Source organism: Carettochelys insculpta, chromosome 2 (genome assembly GCF_033958435.1).
Source record: "Carettochelys insculpta isolate YL-2023 chromosome 2, ASM3395843v1, whole genome shotgun sequence".
NCBI classification, from domain to species: domain Eukaryota; kingdom Metazoa; phylum Chordata; order Testudines; family Carettochelyidae; genus Carettochelys; species Carettochelys insculpta.
The window spans coordinates 230,091,080-230,106,078 of record NC_134138.1 but is presented as its reverse complement, the minus strand read 5'-3'; the positions used below and the strand labels follow the sequence as shown (position 1 = coordinate 230,106,078).

Genomic DNA, 14,999 nt, shown 5'->3' with positions numbered 1-14,999 from the left:
GTCACCCGGGCAACACCGGAGGCTTCGAGGCGGGACTTCCTCCCAGGCAACCAATCGAAATGCGCTGCCGGCATCCCGGTGACACTGACAGAACAGACGCAGCTTCTGACGGCGCAAGAAACTCAGGGCGCCGCTAGTCTCAGTGTGCGGGGCTGTGGGGGCGGCTGACTGGAGACCCAACCCGGAAGCAGAGGCGTCGGGAGAACGTCCGAGGAGGGTGCGGGGTGAGTGAGCGGGGCGAGTTGAGCCTTCCGCGTCCCAGTGGCCGGCTGAGGGCAGTCCGCGGGGAGGGACAATGAGGGGGTCGCTCCGCCCCGCCCCCAGGAGCGCACATTGCTCACAGAGGTGGTGGGGGCTGGCGTGCGCCATCCCAAACCCTCCGCTTTCCGATCTGAGCTGTGATCCCCCCGCGCTGGGAGGCAGGCAGGGCCGGTCTTCGTGGGGGTGTAGCTCAGGAGAGGGCGTGAGGGGCTGTGACTTGCCTACCCTTGACATCAGCAGGCCAGTGCAACTTAATGCGCTCGGGGCTGTGACTGAGCCCCTCTTGCAGCGCTGTAAGGTGTTCTCATGGGAGACTTTAATCATCCAGACATTTGTTGGGAGACCAATATGTCAGCACACAGACAATCCAGGAAGTTTTTGGAGAATGTTGGGGATAACTTCTTGGTACAAGTGCTGAAGGAACCGACCAGGGGCCCTGCGCAACTTGACCTGCTGCTCACAAACAGGGAAGAACTAGTAGGAGAAATAGAAGTGGGAGGAAACCTGGGGTGTGGTGGTCATGAGATTGTAGATTTCAGGATCTAGACTAAAGGAAGAAAGGTGAGCAATAACATACAGACCCTTGATTTCAAAAGAGCAGACTTCAACTCCCTGAGAGAATGGATGAGCAGGATCCCTTGGGAAATGAAGATGTAGGGGAAAAGAGTTGAAGAGAACTGGCAGTATTTTAAAGAAGTCTTACTTAAGGCACAGGAACAAACCATCCTGCTGAATAGTAAGAAATGCAAACGTGGTAGGCAACCAGCTTGGCTTAATGGGGAAATCCTTAGTCAGCTTAAACTCAAAAAGGATGCATACAAGAAATGGAAATGTGGACAGTTGACTAAGGAGGAGTATAAACATACGGCTGGAGAATGCCAGGCAGTAATCAGGAAAGCAAAAGCTCAATTGGAACTGCAGCTGGCCAGGGATGTGAAGAGTAACCAGAAAGGTTTCTGTAGGCATGTCAACAATAAACGGTTATCAGAGAAAGTGTGGGGCCGTTACAGGATGAGGGAGGTAACCTAGTGACAGATGATATAGAAAAAGCTCAAGTACTCAATGCTTTTTTTACCTCAGTCTTCACGGACAAAGTCAACTCCCACATGACGGTCCTAGACAATGCAGTATGGGAAGGTGGAGGGCAGCCAACTGTGGGGAAGGAACAAGTTCTGAGCTATCTAGAAAAACTAGATGTACACAAATCCATGGGTCTGGATTTAATGCATCCAAGGGTACTGAGGGAACTGGCAGATGTCATTGCTGCACCTTTGGCCATTATCTTTGAAGATCTCGGAGATCAGGGGTGATACCAGATGACTAGAAAAAGGCAAACGTAGAGCTCATCTTTGAAAAAGGAAAGAAGGACAATCCAGGGAACTATAGACCGGTCAGCCTTACCTCAATCCCTGGGAAAATAATGGAGGGAATCCTCAAGGAATCCATTGTGGAGCACTTGGAAGAGGGGAAAGTGATCAAAAGTAGCCAACATGGATTCACCAGGGGCAAGTCCTGCCTGACCAGTCTGATTAGCTTCTATGATGAGGTAACAAGCTCTGTGGATGTGCGGAAGTCAGTGGATTTGATATACCTTGACTTCAGCAAAACTTTTGGTATGGTCTCCCACAGCATTCTTGTCCATAAGTTAAGGAAATATGGGTTGGATCCTTGGACTATAAAGTGGATAAAAAGCTGGCTTGACGGTCGGGCCCAACAGGTGACCATCAACGGCTCAATATCTGGATGGCAGTCAGTTTCAAGCGGAGTGCCGTGAGGCTCAGTTCTGGGGCTGGTGGTATTCAACATCCTTATTAATGACCTCGATGAAGGACTGAATTGCACCCTCAGCAAGTTTGCGGATAACACAAAACTAGGGGGAGAGGTAGATATGCTGGAGGGTAAAGAATCCAGAGTGACCTGGACAAATTAGAGGACTGGGCCAAAAGAAATCTGATGCAGTTCAACAAGAGGAAGCATATAGTCCTGCACCTGGGGTGGAATAATCCCAAGCATTGTTATAGGCTGGGGACCAACTGGCTCAGCAGCAGTATGATTGAAAGGGACCTAGGGATTATGGAGGATGAAAGGCTGGCTATGAGTCAACACTGTGTCCTTGTAACCAAGAAGGATAATGGCATGCTAGGGTGCATTAGGAGGAGCATTTTGAGCAGATATAGAGAAGTAGTTATTCCCCTCTATTTGGCACTGGTGAGGGCACATCTGGAATATTTTATCCAGTTTTGCCCCCCCCCCCAGTATAAAAAGGATGTGGATGTGCTGGAGCAGCTTCAGCAGAAGGCAACAAAAATGATTAAGGGGCTGGAGCACAAGACCTATGAGGAGAGGCTGAAGGAATTAGGCTTGTTTAGTTTACAGAAGACAAGACTTAGGGGTGATTTAATAGCAGCCTTCAACTTCCTGAAGGGGAGCTCTAAAGAGGAGGGTGAGAAACTGTTGTCAGTGGTGTCAGATGGCAGAACGAGGAGTAATGGTCTGAAGTTGAAGAGGGAGAGTTGTAGGTTAGATATTAGGAAAAACTACTTCACAAGGAGGGTGGTGAAGCATTGGAATGCACTGCCTAGAGAGGTGGTGGATTCTCCATCCCTCGAGGTTTTTAATTCCCGGTTTGACAAGGTCCTGGCTGGAATGATTTAGTGAGGGTTGATCCTGCTTGAAACAGGGGGGCTAGAGTAGATGACCTCCTGAGGTTTCTTCCAGCCCTGTGAGTCTGTTATTCTGTAGGCCAGCAGTTTTCATGCAGTATGTTGTGGCACAGGGGTGTGCACTGAGAACTGTCCAAGTGTGCTCTGAAATGTTGTCATTTTCCTGCACTGTGGCTCTTTGCAGAGCCGCTGCAGGTGGGGCAGACTTGAGGACCTCACAGTAGCTCATTGCAGAGCTGCAGTGAGGGGAAATGCTGACTCTGCAGGACACCATTTGTGCTTGAAGGGAGCTGAAATGCTGCTTCCTGGCCTTTATGAACTGGCAGGGAGCCCACCCCCACTACCTCCTGTAGCAAGGGGGAGGGAGTGAAGCTGGGAACAGTTTGGCGCTGGGACCTGGTTTAAATGCTGCATCCCATCTCCAACTGGTAGGGAGGGGAGCCTGCTTTCAGTGGTTACTTGCTTACTAAACATCTCTAGCATAACATTGAGAAAATGTTGAAAATGTGTCTGTGCTCATTGTCTAAGATGGTGTATTCTGTGGTATATTTGAGACATTAAAGCATTTGATCCTTGTTTAGCTTGTACACACTACTGTGTTGCAAACCGATCTAGTAAGTCTGTAACCGTAGTAAATATAAGTAAATGTAACATTTATGAGCAATCAATTCAGCTGAAAAAGTGGGTGTGCTGTGGAATTGTTTTTCTCATTGAAGTGTGCCGTGTTGCTGAAAAGGTTGGGAACCACTGGTATAGACAATGGTCTATCCACAGGAGACCTTCTGCCTCATGGGAACTGGACTTTGTGTACACTTAAAACAGGGGTGAGGAACCATTTTTGGGGTTGGGACCACTGACCCATAAAAAATCAGTTGGGGGGGCACATGTGAGAAGCAAAAGAAAACCCCAAACCCTTTTGGACATAGCTCCTGACTGATGAGCAACTCAGGTTTCTTCTTGTGCTCCAGGCTGCGCAGAGGAGTAGTGGTGGGGGTGGGGCTTCTCCTCAAGGCCAGATTAGCTCTTTGGGGCCTTGCACCTAGTAGATTTTGTGGGATCCCTAGGCTGTGGGATGGGGCCAGAAATCAGGGTTTCAGTATGTGAGAAGTGTCTGCTGTGGATCAGGGTGGGATTAGAGAGATTTGGGCAGGAGAGAGGGTGTGGGGTCTGGGTGGGAGTGGGTAAGGGATTGGTGTACCTGGTACAGCTCCTGGGGAGCGGGAGGTTGCAGGTGGCTCCACACCATCCTTTCTTAGCAGGCGCTGCCCCCACTGTTCCCATTGGGTGGGATATCTGGCTAGTGGGAGGGACAGGGGTGGAGTTTGCAAACAAGCAAGCACAGGGATAGAGCAGTTTCCTTTTCCTGTCCGGCAGCTTTGTCTGATCTGGCCTGTGAGGCTCTGGGTTCCACCCCTGCCCACTTCCCCCTCCACTGATCGTAGTTGATGCTGGTGCTCCAGCCATTGGGTGGAGGGGCTGCATGTGCTATCACTAACATTCTCCTGTCTATCTCTGACTGCATCTCTTAATATCACATTGATGTATGGTTGCTAAACTCTCCCTTGAACCTTGATACTTCCCCTCCCCCTCATGTCTGGAGCATCGGTGTTGGCTTGCCATATTACGGGGGTGAGTCAAATCAAGGAAAGAAGTGGGTTGGATCTGGCTTGCAATCCATAGGTTCCCCATCCCTGACTTAAAAGTTTAAAGCAGCAGTGTGCCTATGGCAAGAGCTCTCTGGATAAACCACCTCCACGAGGGTAGTAGCTAACTGCACTGGGAGTCAAAACTGAAAAAGCAGTTCTGTAGCACCTTAAAGACTAACAATATTATTTATTAGGTGACAAGTACAGAGAGGTAGCTGAGTTAGTTTGTATCTTGAAAAACAACAAGAAGTCCTGTGGCACCTTATAGACTAACAGATATTTTGGAGCATAAGCTTTCATGGGCAAAGACCCTCTAGTTTTCATGGGACATACCCACTTTTTCAGCTCTCCAGTGGGCTCCTTCTCCCCTGCAGGCTGTTGAGGGGGCAGGCTCTGGGCGGCTGCCCCCACCGTGGTTGTAGCTCTTGCAATTTTGTGGTTGAAGCTCTTGCAGTTTAAGAGGAGTTCTTGAAAAAATGTAGCACAGACACATTCTGATTATATATATCAGAATGTGTCTGTGCTACATTTGTTCAAGTGTATTATTTCCTTCCTTCCAAGTTTTCATCAGCTCTTGTCCTTATCTGCTGTTCTATGACATTTGTGTCCTATGCTGCATTTCTACCCATCTTTCAATGCCAAACTTCTGATTCATACAGTAATTTTCTGTCACTTGGACAACTGTGATTTCTTCATTTTCAGCCTCTAGCTACCTACTCAGCAATCTATCAGATATTCTACAGACAAAATTGTCTTTCTTAGCCCATGTTGTCTATTCCTACAGTAGTTCTCTGTCTTTTCCAAACTAAATTCAAACTTTACTTTTTCTTTTACAGTATTTGTTGCAGGGTGGCTGTAGAGGGCATCAGGTTATGGGTGGAAGAGGGATCAAAGTAGAGTTTTACCAGCTCATATGGCCTGCTTCCTGTGTCACCACAGCAACCCTGCACCAAGTCTATGCAGCTATACCTTGGTGCAGGGCGGTGTGGCCAGTTGCTAAAGTTAGTACAGCAGTCCTGCTCATGCATCGTTTACCCATCTGGTGCATCTGCTCCACCACATCCTAACTCAGGGCCCTAGGGCACCAGTGCATCCACAGTCAGTCTCAGATACCTTGTACCTCAATCCCACTCTGGGGTCACTTGCAACCCTTCTTTACAAGGCTGATAGTCTCATGGCTTTTGCTTTCTCTCCTCTGGTGGTGGCGGCGGCAATCAGCTGTGGGATATGTTGGCACCTAAGCTGAGCTGGCTTCTGGTTCCTGTAGCTTCTAGGTTTGCCTGGAAGAGCCTGCAGTACACTGCTGCTCTTGTTGGAGATGGAGCATGCCCAGCAGGGATCAAGGGATATGGCTTCCTCAGCTGGGAGAGTGTAGCTAAACTGCTTCTGAAACAGTGTCGGGGAGGTACACCCCATCACAGTATTTTTCTTGGTCTTGGTGTACTTCAGCTTTCAGAAAGCCTTTGACGAGAACCTTCACCAAAGATTCTGATCATATGACTGCTAACTTTGTAAGTGGTAAAAAGACAGGAAATAAAGCATAGGAGTAGCTTCTGCATTTGCAGATTGGAGAGAGGTAAATAGCAGGGGTCTGCCAAAGATCTGTATTGGGCCTAGTATTGTTTAACGTATTCACGTATGATCTGGTGAAAAAAGGAGTGAATAGCAAGGTGGCAAAGTTGCAGATTATACATAAAAAACTTGAGGTAGTTTAAGTCAAAAGCAGACTGCAAAGAATTTTTCACAAAAGTGTGAAAAATGGGTGACTGGGTGGGGCTGGGGTGGAGGGGCCCATGGCTGGGACAGAGTTGTGGAGCAAGGGCTCTGTATGCAGGGTAGTGCAGGGGGGAGAGGAGGAGGAGTAGGGGGTTCATGTTCTGGGATGAGGTGGGGATGAGGAGTTTGGAGTGCAGTAGGGCTTTGTGCTGTGGGTTGGTGTGCAGGCTGGGGAGCTGGCTCTGGGCTGTGGGGTGTAGACTTTTGGGGTGGGGGCTTTGGGATACAGGTGAGTGCTCAGGGTGGGGGGCATTCAAGACAGGCAGGGAGTTGGCTTGGGTTTACCTGGGTGCCTCTCAGCTGGGGATAGCAGGCAGAGGCTCCTCCTGCTGGTTGTGACAGCTTGGTGCTGGGGACAGCAGGGAGGGGCTTCTCCTCACTGGCCCCAGTAGCTTCAGTGCTTGTGGGAGAGATCTCTTCCTGCTGCAGCCCTGTGTGGGGCTTAATGGGAAGCTGCACACCTTAGGGGGAACTTATGCCCACATGCATACAACTAGTCTGAAGCAAAATGGATGTGCATTGGCATAGCTAATGAAAAGAGATTGAAAGTGGGCATTATGATGAATGGATAGGTTGTAGATGAATAAAGCTAGTTGGGTTCTTACACAGCAAACCAAGGAGCCTGTTCCAAAGGAACTGGAAGCAGGCTAAAGTAGTTTGCTCACCCATGGCTTCATTTGTGAAAAACCTTGGCATTTCAAAGTACAAAGGTGTAGTTGCTGAAGTGCCCATTTTTTCTGTATGGATTTATGGATGCAAATGGTGGGAAATTCAAGTTACTTACAAGCAGAAAACTGACTTATTTGAAATGTGGTGCTGATGAAGACCCTGGTGGAAGAAAAGACAAATGCCTGTGTTAAAAAATATTGTTGGAGATAACTGATGCAAATTTATTTACTTGGGTCACATTAATAATCTGAACAAAGTTTATATAAAGAAATGAAGGGTTATCATAGTGCAGGATAATCAGTGAAGAGATTAATGGATAATGTATGGCAGAGCAGTGGGAATGTCAGCTGCTGAATGTTCAAAGTTAATAATAGATTGTGAAAGCTTTAGAAAATTCTGCCATATCACCAATATTTGACATGAATACATGGATTTGGTTAATAATTCAGGAGCGGCAAAATGTGTCATGCAGTTCATATACAGTAAACCCCTGAGCTGGCCAGTCATTTTCCCGGGTCCTGCCAGTTCAGGGGAGACGGGAACCAGGCTGCCGCTTGGTACCTGGGAAACTGACCAGCTCATGGCTGGTTAGCTTCTCAGTTTCCACAAGTGGGGAGCTGGGAACTAGGGTAAGAGCCTTCTCCCTCCCTTACTCCAGCCTTGCGGCTGCCAGACAGCTTTGCAGCTGGGGGAAGGGAGGGAGAAGGCTCCAGTTGCGGGGTCTCCTTGGATGGGGACCCTCCAGCTGGCTCTGCTGGCTAGGTGCTGTCCACTCGGCTTTCAGCCATGGGGCTTTGGATCTCCCTGCTCTATTACCAGGGACCTCATGGCTGGCTCTGCTGGCTCGGTGCTGCCCAGCTGGTTTCCAGCCATGGAGCTGTGGGGTTTCCCCCCGCCACGGCACTAGCTCATCCCCCTCCCCCTTGCTAAAAACACGCGATACAAGCATTCAAAATGTGCATATCTTGGGGGATTACTGTATGGGGAATAAACAGCACTTGTTCAATAAATCATATAGGCCACGTCTGCACAGCATTCCCCTTTTGGAGGAGGAAAGCAAATGAGGAAGATTGAAAATGCAGATGAAGCTCTGATTTACAAATCTTATGCTTCATTTGTATAAACTTGCATGATCGCACTTCCAGAAGAGACTTTTCCGAAAGCAAAACCAACCATGTAGACGGGGTTCCTACGGAGGAAATAAAAAAAACATTTTCAAAAAACCCTTCTTCCTGAAATGAATGAGGAAGAAGGGTTCTTTCGAAAAAATTTTTGTTTTTCTCCGAATGAACCCTGTCTACTTTTGGAAATGTCTCTTCTGGAAGAGTGATCATGTGAGAATATGCAAATGAAGCACGAGATTTGTAAATCTGTCAACAGTGAATAAATTGTACACGTGACTTGATTTCAACTTTTCTGTCTTTTTAAGTTTATGATGTTTTTAGTAATGCAGACAGCATCTGAACTGATACTGTATATATCTTTTTTGGTGGGAGGGTTAGCTGATAGCTTGATTAAAAATTAAGACAGACAGATTACACCTACATTTCTTTTCATAAAAGGTGTGTGAAAACATTTAAAATAAATATCTGAGTGGTAGAAAAGGGCACTTTATTTTTCTATCACAGAAATTTCTTAAACCAGGTTGTTTCTCAGAATAAATTAAATTGAGAGGACAAAGAGGGAGAGCTTTTGTGGGTGTGGCTCAAATGAGTGTCATCCTGGGATGATTCTAGTTTGGATAGAAACCTTGGAAAAATGAGGATTTTTTTTTCCCTTCACGAACCTTTTGCTCTGTGCCTTACTCATGAAATAAGTTTTTAATAAGCTTTTTTTATAGCACATTAATTCTTCAGGCAGTGTATTAGTTAAAAGTTGATTTTTATATTGTAGTGAAAAGAGATGTGAAGAGCTGTTCAGGTTTCAGTTTTGTATATGAATATAGTGGTTATTCAGAATTGCTGAGAGTGCAATTTCCAACCTGTATGAAGCTTGGATGGTAATTTAGGCATCATTTGTTGCTGTGCAAATAAATTATTCCACTACTATTATATTTAACTGGCTTGCATGAAACATGGCAAAGGCTATGTCTGCACTACAGAGCTCTTTCAAAAGATCCTCTTCCATAAGATCTCTTCCGAAAGAACTTCTGTCGAAAGTGTGTCCACAAACAAAAAAGCAGATCAAAAGAGTGACCCGCTCTTTCGAAAGAGCATGTCCACACAGTCTCCACTGTTTTGAAAGAACAGACTATGGATCAAAAAAACAGGCTCTGTGAGGACTGCTCTTTCAAAAAAAGGGGCCTGCGGAGTACCTACACTTGTTTTCTTTCAAAAAAAGCTTTCTACGGCATTGCTCTTCCTGAAATGGGAAAGGAAAAGTGATTTCGAAAGGAGAACCTCAGTCTTTCTCTTTACTTTTGCAAGAACATTTTTTGCATGCAGACACTCTGCTGGATCTTTCAAAAGAACTTTCTGTTGTAGACTCAGCCAAACTGACTAAGAATGTTCAGTCGAAAGAGGAATGCAAGTGTAGACACAGCTTTGGTGACAAAATGACCTTGCTAAGCTTTTCTGGTCAGCTTCTTAGCAAAATGCATGCTGGTCTAAGAATTACCAGTCACCTGCTTTATTCACCATATTTGTAAGTTTTAACACACTTCTGGAATAGGTACACCAGTACTGTGCTATTCTCTAGGAATGTGAGACCTGAAAAACTGAAACTTTGTAAATACCTAGTACTACATATATTTTCATCAAAATTCGTAAATTGGGGCCCAGTTGTGCAAACATGCTGATAATCCAGTGTGTGAATGTGACTCCTTTGTGAATGAAGCAGAACATGCAAATTTCTATGGGATTAGTCCATTGGCTAATTTACAACAAACTCAATGGGTGACAAGTATACCTAACAAGTAGTAAATACCTGCCGTGTTCAAGTTTCAAAGTTCAGCTAGTTTTGGATTATTTCTGTCTGGTTCAGGTAAGATAGGGAGGATGTAGCAATAACTTTCATTGGGAATGTGTATGTAAGATAATGTGAAAATGTGCATTAAGGACAAACAAAAGGGTTTCTCTCAACTTTTATGATGAAAAGTAGATACTGAGCGTGGAAACTTGCAGAAGGGAATTGTGTGGAGTTATTTAAAATAAGTAAAAGCTATTAGTGAGTGAAGGTGATTCAGTGTTTTGTACCTCCTGTCTATAGTGTTGACTTTCTCTAACCAGTTATTTAAATCTATTTGACATGAGTACATCTGACTTTTTTTTCAAATCTAGAGGTACATTTTCAGCATCAACATAGACAATGTACTATCTTTTTGGTAGTTTTTTATAAGGAAAAACTGTTTGCTTCATACTTACTTAACAGTATTTTCTTTTTAGAGAGCAGCTTGAGGAACAGAAGATATGTTTACCTTTTTCCGAAAAAGCCAGGACTCTAAGAAGGTGTCGTTGCCAGAAAGAGAAGCAGATGGATTTGTTTTAGTGGGTAAGTGATTCTAATATAATATGGTTTTATGGAGTGTTTTTATTTCAACAATATTACTACTATCAATTCAATTGAGAAGTTTTAAAAATATTTACATGAAAATAGGAAGAGGAACAGAAATTGGTCTGGGGAGGCTATGAAATAAGTCAGAACACTAAAAGTGTACAATTCTATTTCTCCAAACAAAATTGTAGTCACTGTTTCATTTCTTAGAGGAAAAATAAGACCACTGAGTTGCCAAAAAACATTGGTAACTTCAGCACTTTGTTCCCCCATCAAAAGGGGAGAACTATTCTTAAGCAATTACCATTACAAACTCAGTTGCTACCAAAGTGTTCCAAATACTAACCTGGAAAAGCCCTCATGTTACTATTTACAGTCACATATGAAATGTAGGTATTCTTTCTCAAAATTTTGCTCATAAGTACTTCAGTAAAAATGTAAGCAGTTGTAATGCTGTATTCTCCTAAAATGTCAGTTATTAAATATTAGGTTTTCAGGGCAGTAGAGAGGATGGTGGGTAGGAGGAATTCTGCTCATTTTAATCTGTGACTGTGTCAAACATTTTTTAATCAAGTATTTTGTGGTTGTGTCAGAGGGATGAAATGTGAGATAATATTTTATTACCCTTGTAGTGCAACTGATCTTTTATTTCTTATTGCAATTAATTCCATCCTTAATGTAACTGTCATTATAAATATTTTGATGCCATCATTATATTGATTTGTTCTTGCGAGAGGTCTTCCACCTCTGTATTTGTGGCTGACTTTTTTTTCCTCCTGCTTATTAGTAGTATGTAATACTGTGAGCGTATTCAACAGTTTCTTCCATTTGTGCTGATTTTATCATTTTCAGAGAGGTTTCATGTAGGTGTCATGGGTAATCACTGGAACAATTTAATAATGGAAGAAATGTTTAACAGAAGTGTTTTGGCAGTCTCTTCCAGAACAATTATATATCAGTAGGTACGCCAACTACTTAACAGTTAGGTCTCATTTCTAATATCTAATTTTTAATTTTGTAATGTCCTGTTTCACAGTTGTATCTCAGTAAATTTACTGCATATGCCTGTATCTGCATACTTCAACTTCAGTAGCTAAATTCAGTGCTTTTTTTGGTGCCGGTACTTACTGGTATTGAATACTGGCACCTTCACAGTCCCAGCTATGGAATTGGCCTTGGGGGTGGAGGGGTGGCAAGTCGGCTCAGTACCAGCTCCTCTTTTTTTCCCTAACTTTTACAAAGAAGGCACAGCTAAATATATTAATTCCAGTATCTCCATTTTAAACAACCTCATCAGAAGGTTCTGAAGACCTCCTCAGAAGTAATGACTATTATTTGAGGCAGTCTCAGAGCCAATGCTGGAATGCCAGATATGGAAAGCTGTGGGCAGAAGTATCTTACATGTCACACACATCCTGTGGTTGACTGTAATGTTTGGATATAGCATTTTATATTTTGTTTTGAACTAACTTAGCAGTTAACCTTATAAGTTGCTTCAAAGTATATTGTCACATCACTATTTCTTTCTTGTAAAGGGATGTCCAGTAGTTCTGACAGTGGAAGATATCATTTCCTTCCAGGATGCATCTATACTAGCAAGTTCTTCTGAAAAAAATGGACCATTTCTGACACAACCTGCAGAGTGTCTACACACAAAATGCACTCTTTCGATCTGAAAGTGAAAGAATGCAGCTCTTTTTCCAGTGGCCCTCTTCCTCTCCCAAAATGAAGAAGAGCACCTTTTTCCCAAATGATTCTTTTTTGGGGGAAAAAAGTGTGTAGATGCCCTGGGGGCCCTTTTTTTTGAAAGAGCAGTCCTCATGGTGCCAGATTTTTTGATCCCCAGCCCGTTCTTTTGAAAGAGCGGGGACCGTGGGGACACTATCGAAAGTGTGGATGGATCTTTCAATCTGCTTTTTCGTGTTGCTGTGCTCTTTAGAAAGAAGTTTTTCGGAAGAGATCTTCCAGAAGAATTTCTTTTGAAGGATGCTGTAGTGTAGATGTAGCCCTAGATGGAAATGGGTACAACACGATCAGCTTCAGGGGAAGATGCCACAGGAAGGATGCCTTATTTAGGAAGTGGTTAGGTGTTCTCCCTCCATTTAGCTCAGAGCAGCTTAACAACTTTAGAAACTTTAGCTGCCTCTGTGGTTCTAATGTGGTGTTTTTATTTAAAATTATTTTTCAGCTTTGATGGAAAAGTAGTTCACAGTTTATGTAGTCTTAAAACGTTTTTTGTTTTTGTTTTGGTCAGTGAAACCCATATTTTAACGAAGGCATACAAGAGTAAATAGCCTAAAAATGGGGTCTCTTTCCAACTCCTTAGTCAAGGAAGAAATGAGAATTCTTTCTGTACTGGAAAAAAGGAGATACAGCTCTAGGGCAGGATTAACCAAAGTGGGGGGTGGGCCTCTTCAGGGGTGTGTGAAATTTCATAAGGGGGGGGAAACAGCATGGTTAGCTGCTGGGTATCAAGCTCATCCATCTCATTAAAAATGTTGAAACTTTTTTTATGGATGTGTATTCACATTTATATGCTGATTGATAACGTTTTCAGTTCTACATACTTATTTTCTTACATGTGCCAAAATTCCACCCCCCCCCATGAACATAACTGAAATTTCCATTGGTTTGGATTGCATGATACAGGTGTGTGGGGCGGGGTACTAATTGCAGGAACAAAAAGTGGGACCTGATGTAGAAAGTCACCCCTACTCCAGGGCAAATTGACACTGTGATCAGGAGAGTGTTCAGCTCAGTTCTGTGGAGGGAGGGAATTCAGTCATTCTTATAAAATACTTCTGAATGGGCTTTGTAAGGAAAGGGTGATCCCAATACACAAATTTATAGAGGGAATGTTTCCTTGCTTTTTGTTCAAAGGTTCACAAGTACTTAGTCGGCTGGTGGTTTGGAGACAGACAGACTTGGCAGTCACTACCTCTAACAGGATGCCTTGTCTCCTAAAATTCTACAGTTCCTCCCTAGTCTTCTGTGCTTCCATAGTTACCACTGGCCTTGCCATCCTTCTCTGTTGCTGTGGGGAGGGGTAGCTCAGTGGTTTGAGTGTTGGCCTGCTAAACCCAGGATTGTAAGTTTGCTCCCTGAGGGGGCTATTTAGGGACCTGGGGCAAATAGATTTAAAAAAAAAACCAATAACACTTGTCAGGGATGGCGATAGGTCCTGCTGTGAAGGCAGGGGACTGGACTCAATGACCTCTGAAGGTCCCTTTCAGTTTTATGAGATACGTATAGTTCTCTCTCTCTCTCTGTATATAAATTTTACAGCTTTTCTGGGGGGAAATTCCAAGCTTAGTCTAACAAATAGAAATCAACATTTGGCTCTGTGTCGGTCTCTAATTCTGATCTGTGTGTCAGAGCTTAGTTTGGGTCTCATCTGCAGGGCTTTTGCTGAGGTTCGGTTGCTCTGATAAGGGATTTGTACACCATATGAAGAGTACCCCAGAAGAAATAAAAAGAGTGCAGGATTATTGTCAGTGCTACAGAGGAATGACTGCCAACACAGCATAAGCTTTCACTATGTTGATTGGGTTTTGGGAAAATGAGTTACTTGGAATTGCCAAACAAACCCCATGCCTTTCCCTTATACCACTGCCTCCTTCTCCTTCCACCATCCTTTCTTACAGGCCAGAGCTGTAAAGCAAATTGTGGGTAAATGTAAACTCATAGGTATTGTTAAACTCTTTGTTGGGTAGTAATTGAGAGTTTCCATCTTTATTTTGCCCATTACATTATCTCTCTAGAGGTAAGCATCTTCCACAGGTAGTTGTGGATGAGAGATTTGTTGATTAGCAAGATAAAGAAGTCCCCAGTACATATTCCCTTGAGGCCCACTGATGTGCATGTATGGTGCATCACAGCCATAAGCCAATTGTGTTTTTTATCGCTGGAGAAAGTGTGTGTGAAGTCTGTTCTGATGTGTCTATGGAATTAAAAGTAGTATATTTTGTTGCTGCTTGTTGCCTTGTGCTACGAATACCCTTTCACATGCATGCCTATATACCTCACAATAAATAAATAAATTAAATGAACACTGACAGGTGCTAGCAAATAGCATTCCATATAAATTGTTTTATACCAATAGTTCTATTCTCCCTGGTCACATCTACACTAGCAAGGTCCTTCAGAAAATTATACCCTTTTTCTAAAAAACACACAGAACATCCACGCACAAAATGTGCTCGTTCGATCCAAAATCGAAAAAATGCAGTTCTTTTTCCAGAAGCCCTCTTCCACTCCCAGATCAGGAAGAGTGCCTCCTTTTGAAAGCTTCATTTGAAAACAAGCATATTTAGAAGCTCTGTGGGCCATTTTTTCAAAAAAGCAGTCCTTGTGGTGCCGGTTTTTCAATCCCTGGCCTGCTCTTTTGAAAGAGTGGGGGCTGTGTGGATGCTCTCTATTGAAAGAGCAGATTGAAAAATCCATCTGCCTTTTTTGTGTATGGATGCGCTGTTTTGAAAGAAAATGTTCTGGA

General features: G+C 43.9%; 1 protein-coding gene across 3 annotated transcripts in view; it reads left to right on the top strand.

Annotated features, from left to right (window-relative positions):
• The first annotated feature begins 88 nt into the window (after nucleotides 1-88).
• UMAD1 (UBAP1-MVB12-associated (UMA) domain containing 1) overlaps nucleotides 89-14,999 on the top strand; it is a 108,580-nt gene continuing 93,669 nt past the window's right edge. The window contains exons 1-3 of one of the 3 annotated variants that reach the window (XM_074986209.1): nucleotides 89-224; nucleotides 10,399-10,504; nucleotides 12,043-12,077. In XM_074986209.1, the coding sequence (XP_074842310.1) occupies nucleotides 10,423-10,504; nucleotides 12,043-12,077 (117 nt within the window). In that variant the 5' untranslated portion in view covers nucleotides 89-224; nucleotides 10,399-10,422. The remainder of the gene's footprint in view (nucleotides 225-10,398; nucleotides 10,505-12,042; nucleotides 12,078-14,999) is intronic. The other 2 variants (XM_074986207.1, XM_074986208.1) reach the window with 2 other exon arrangements.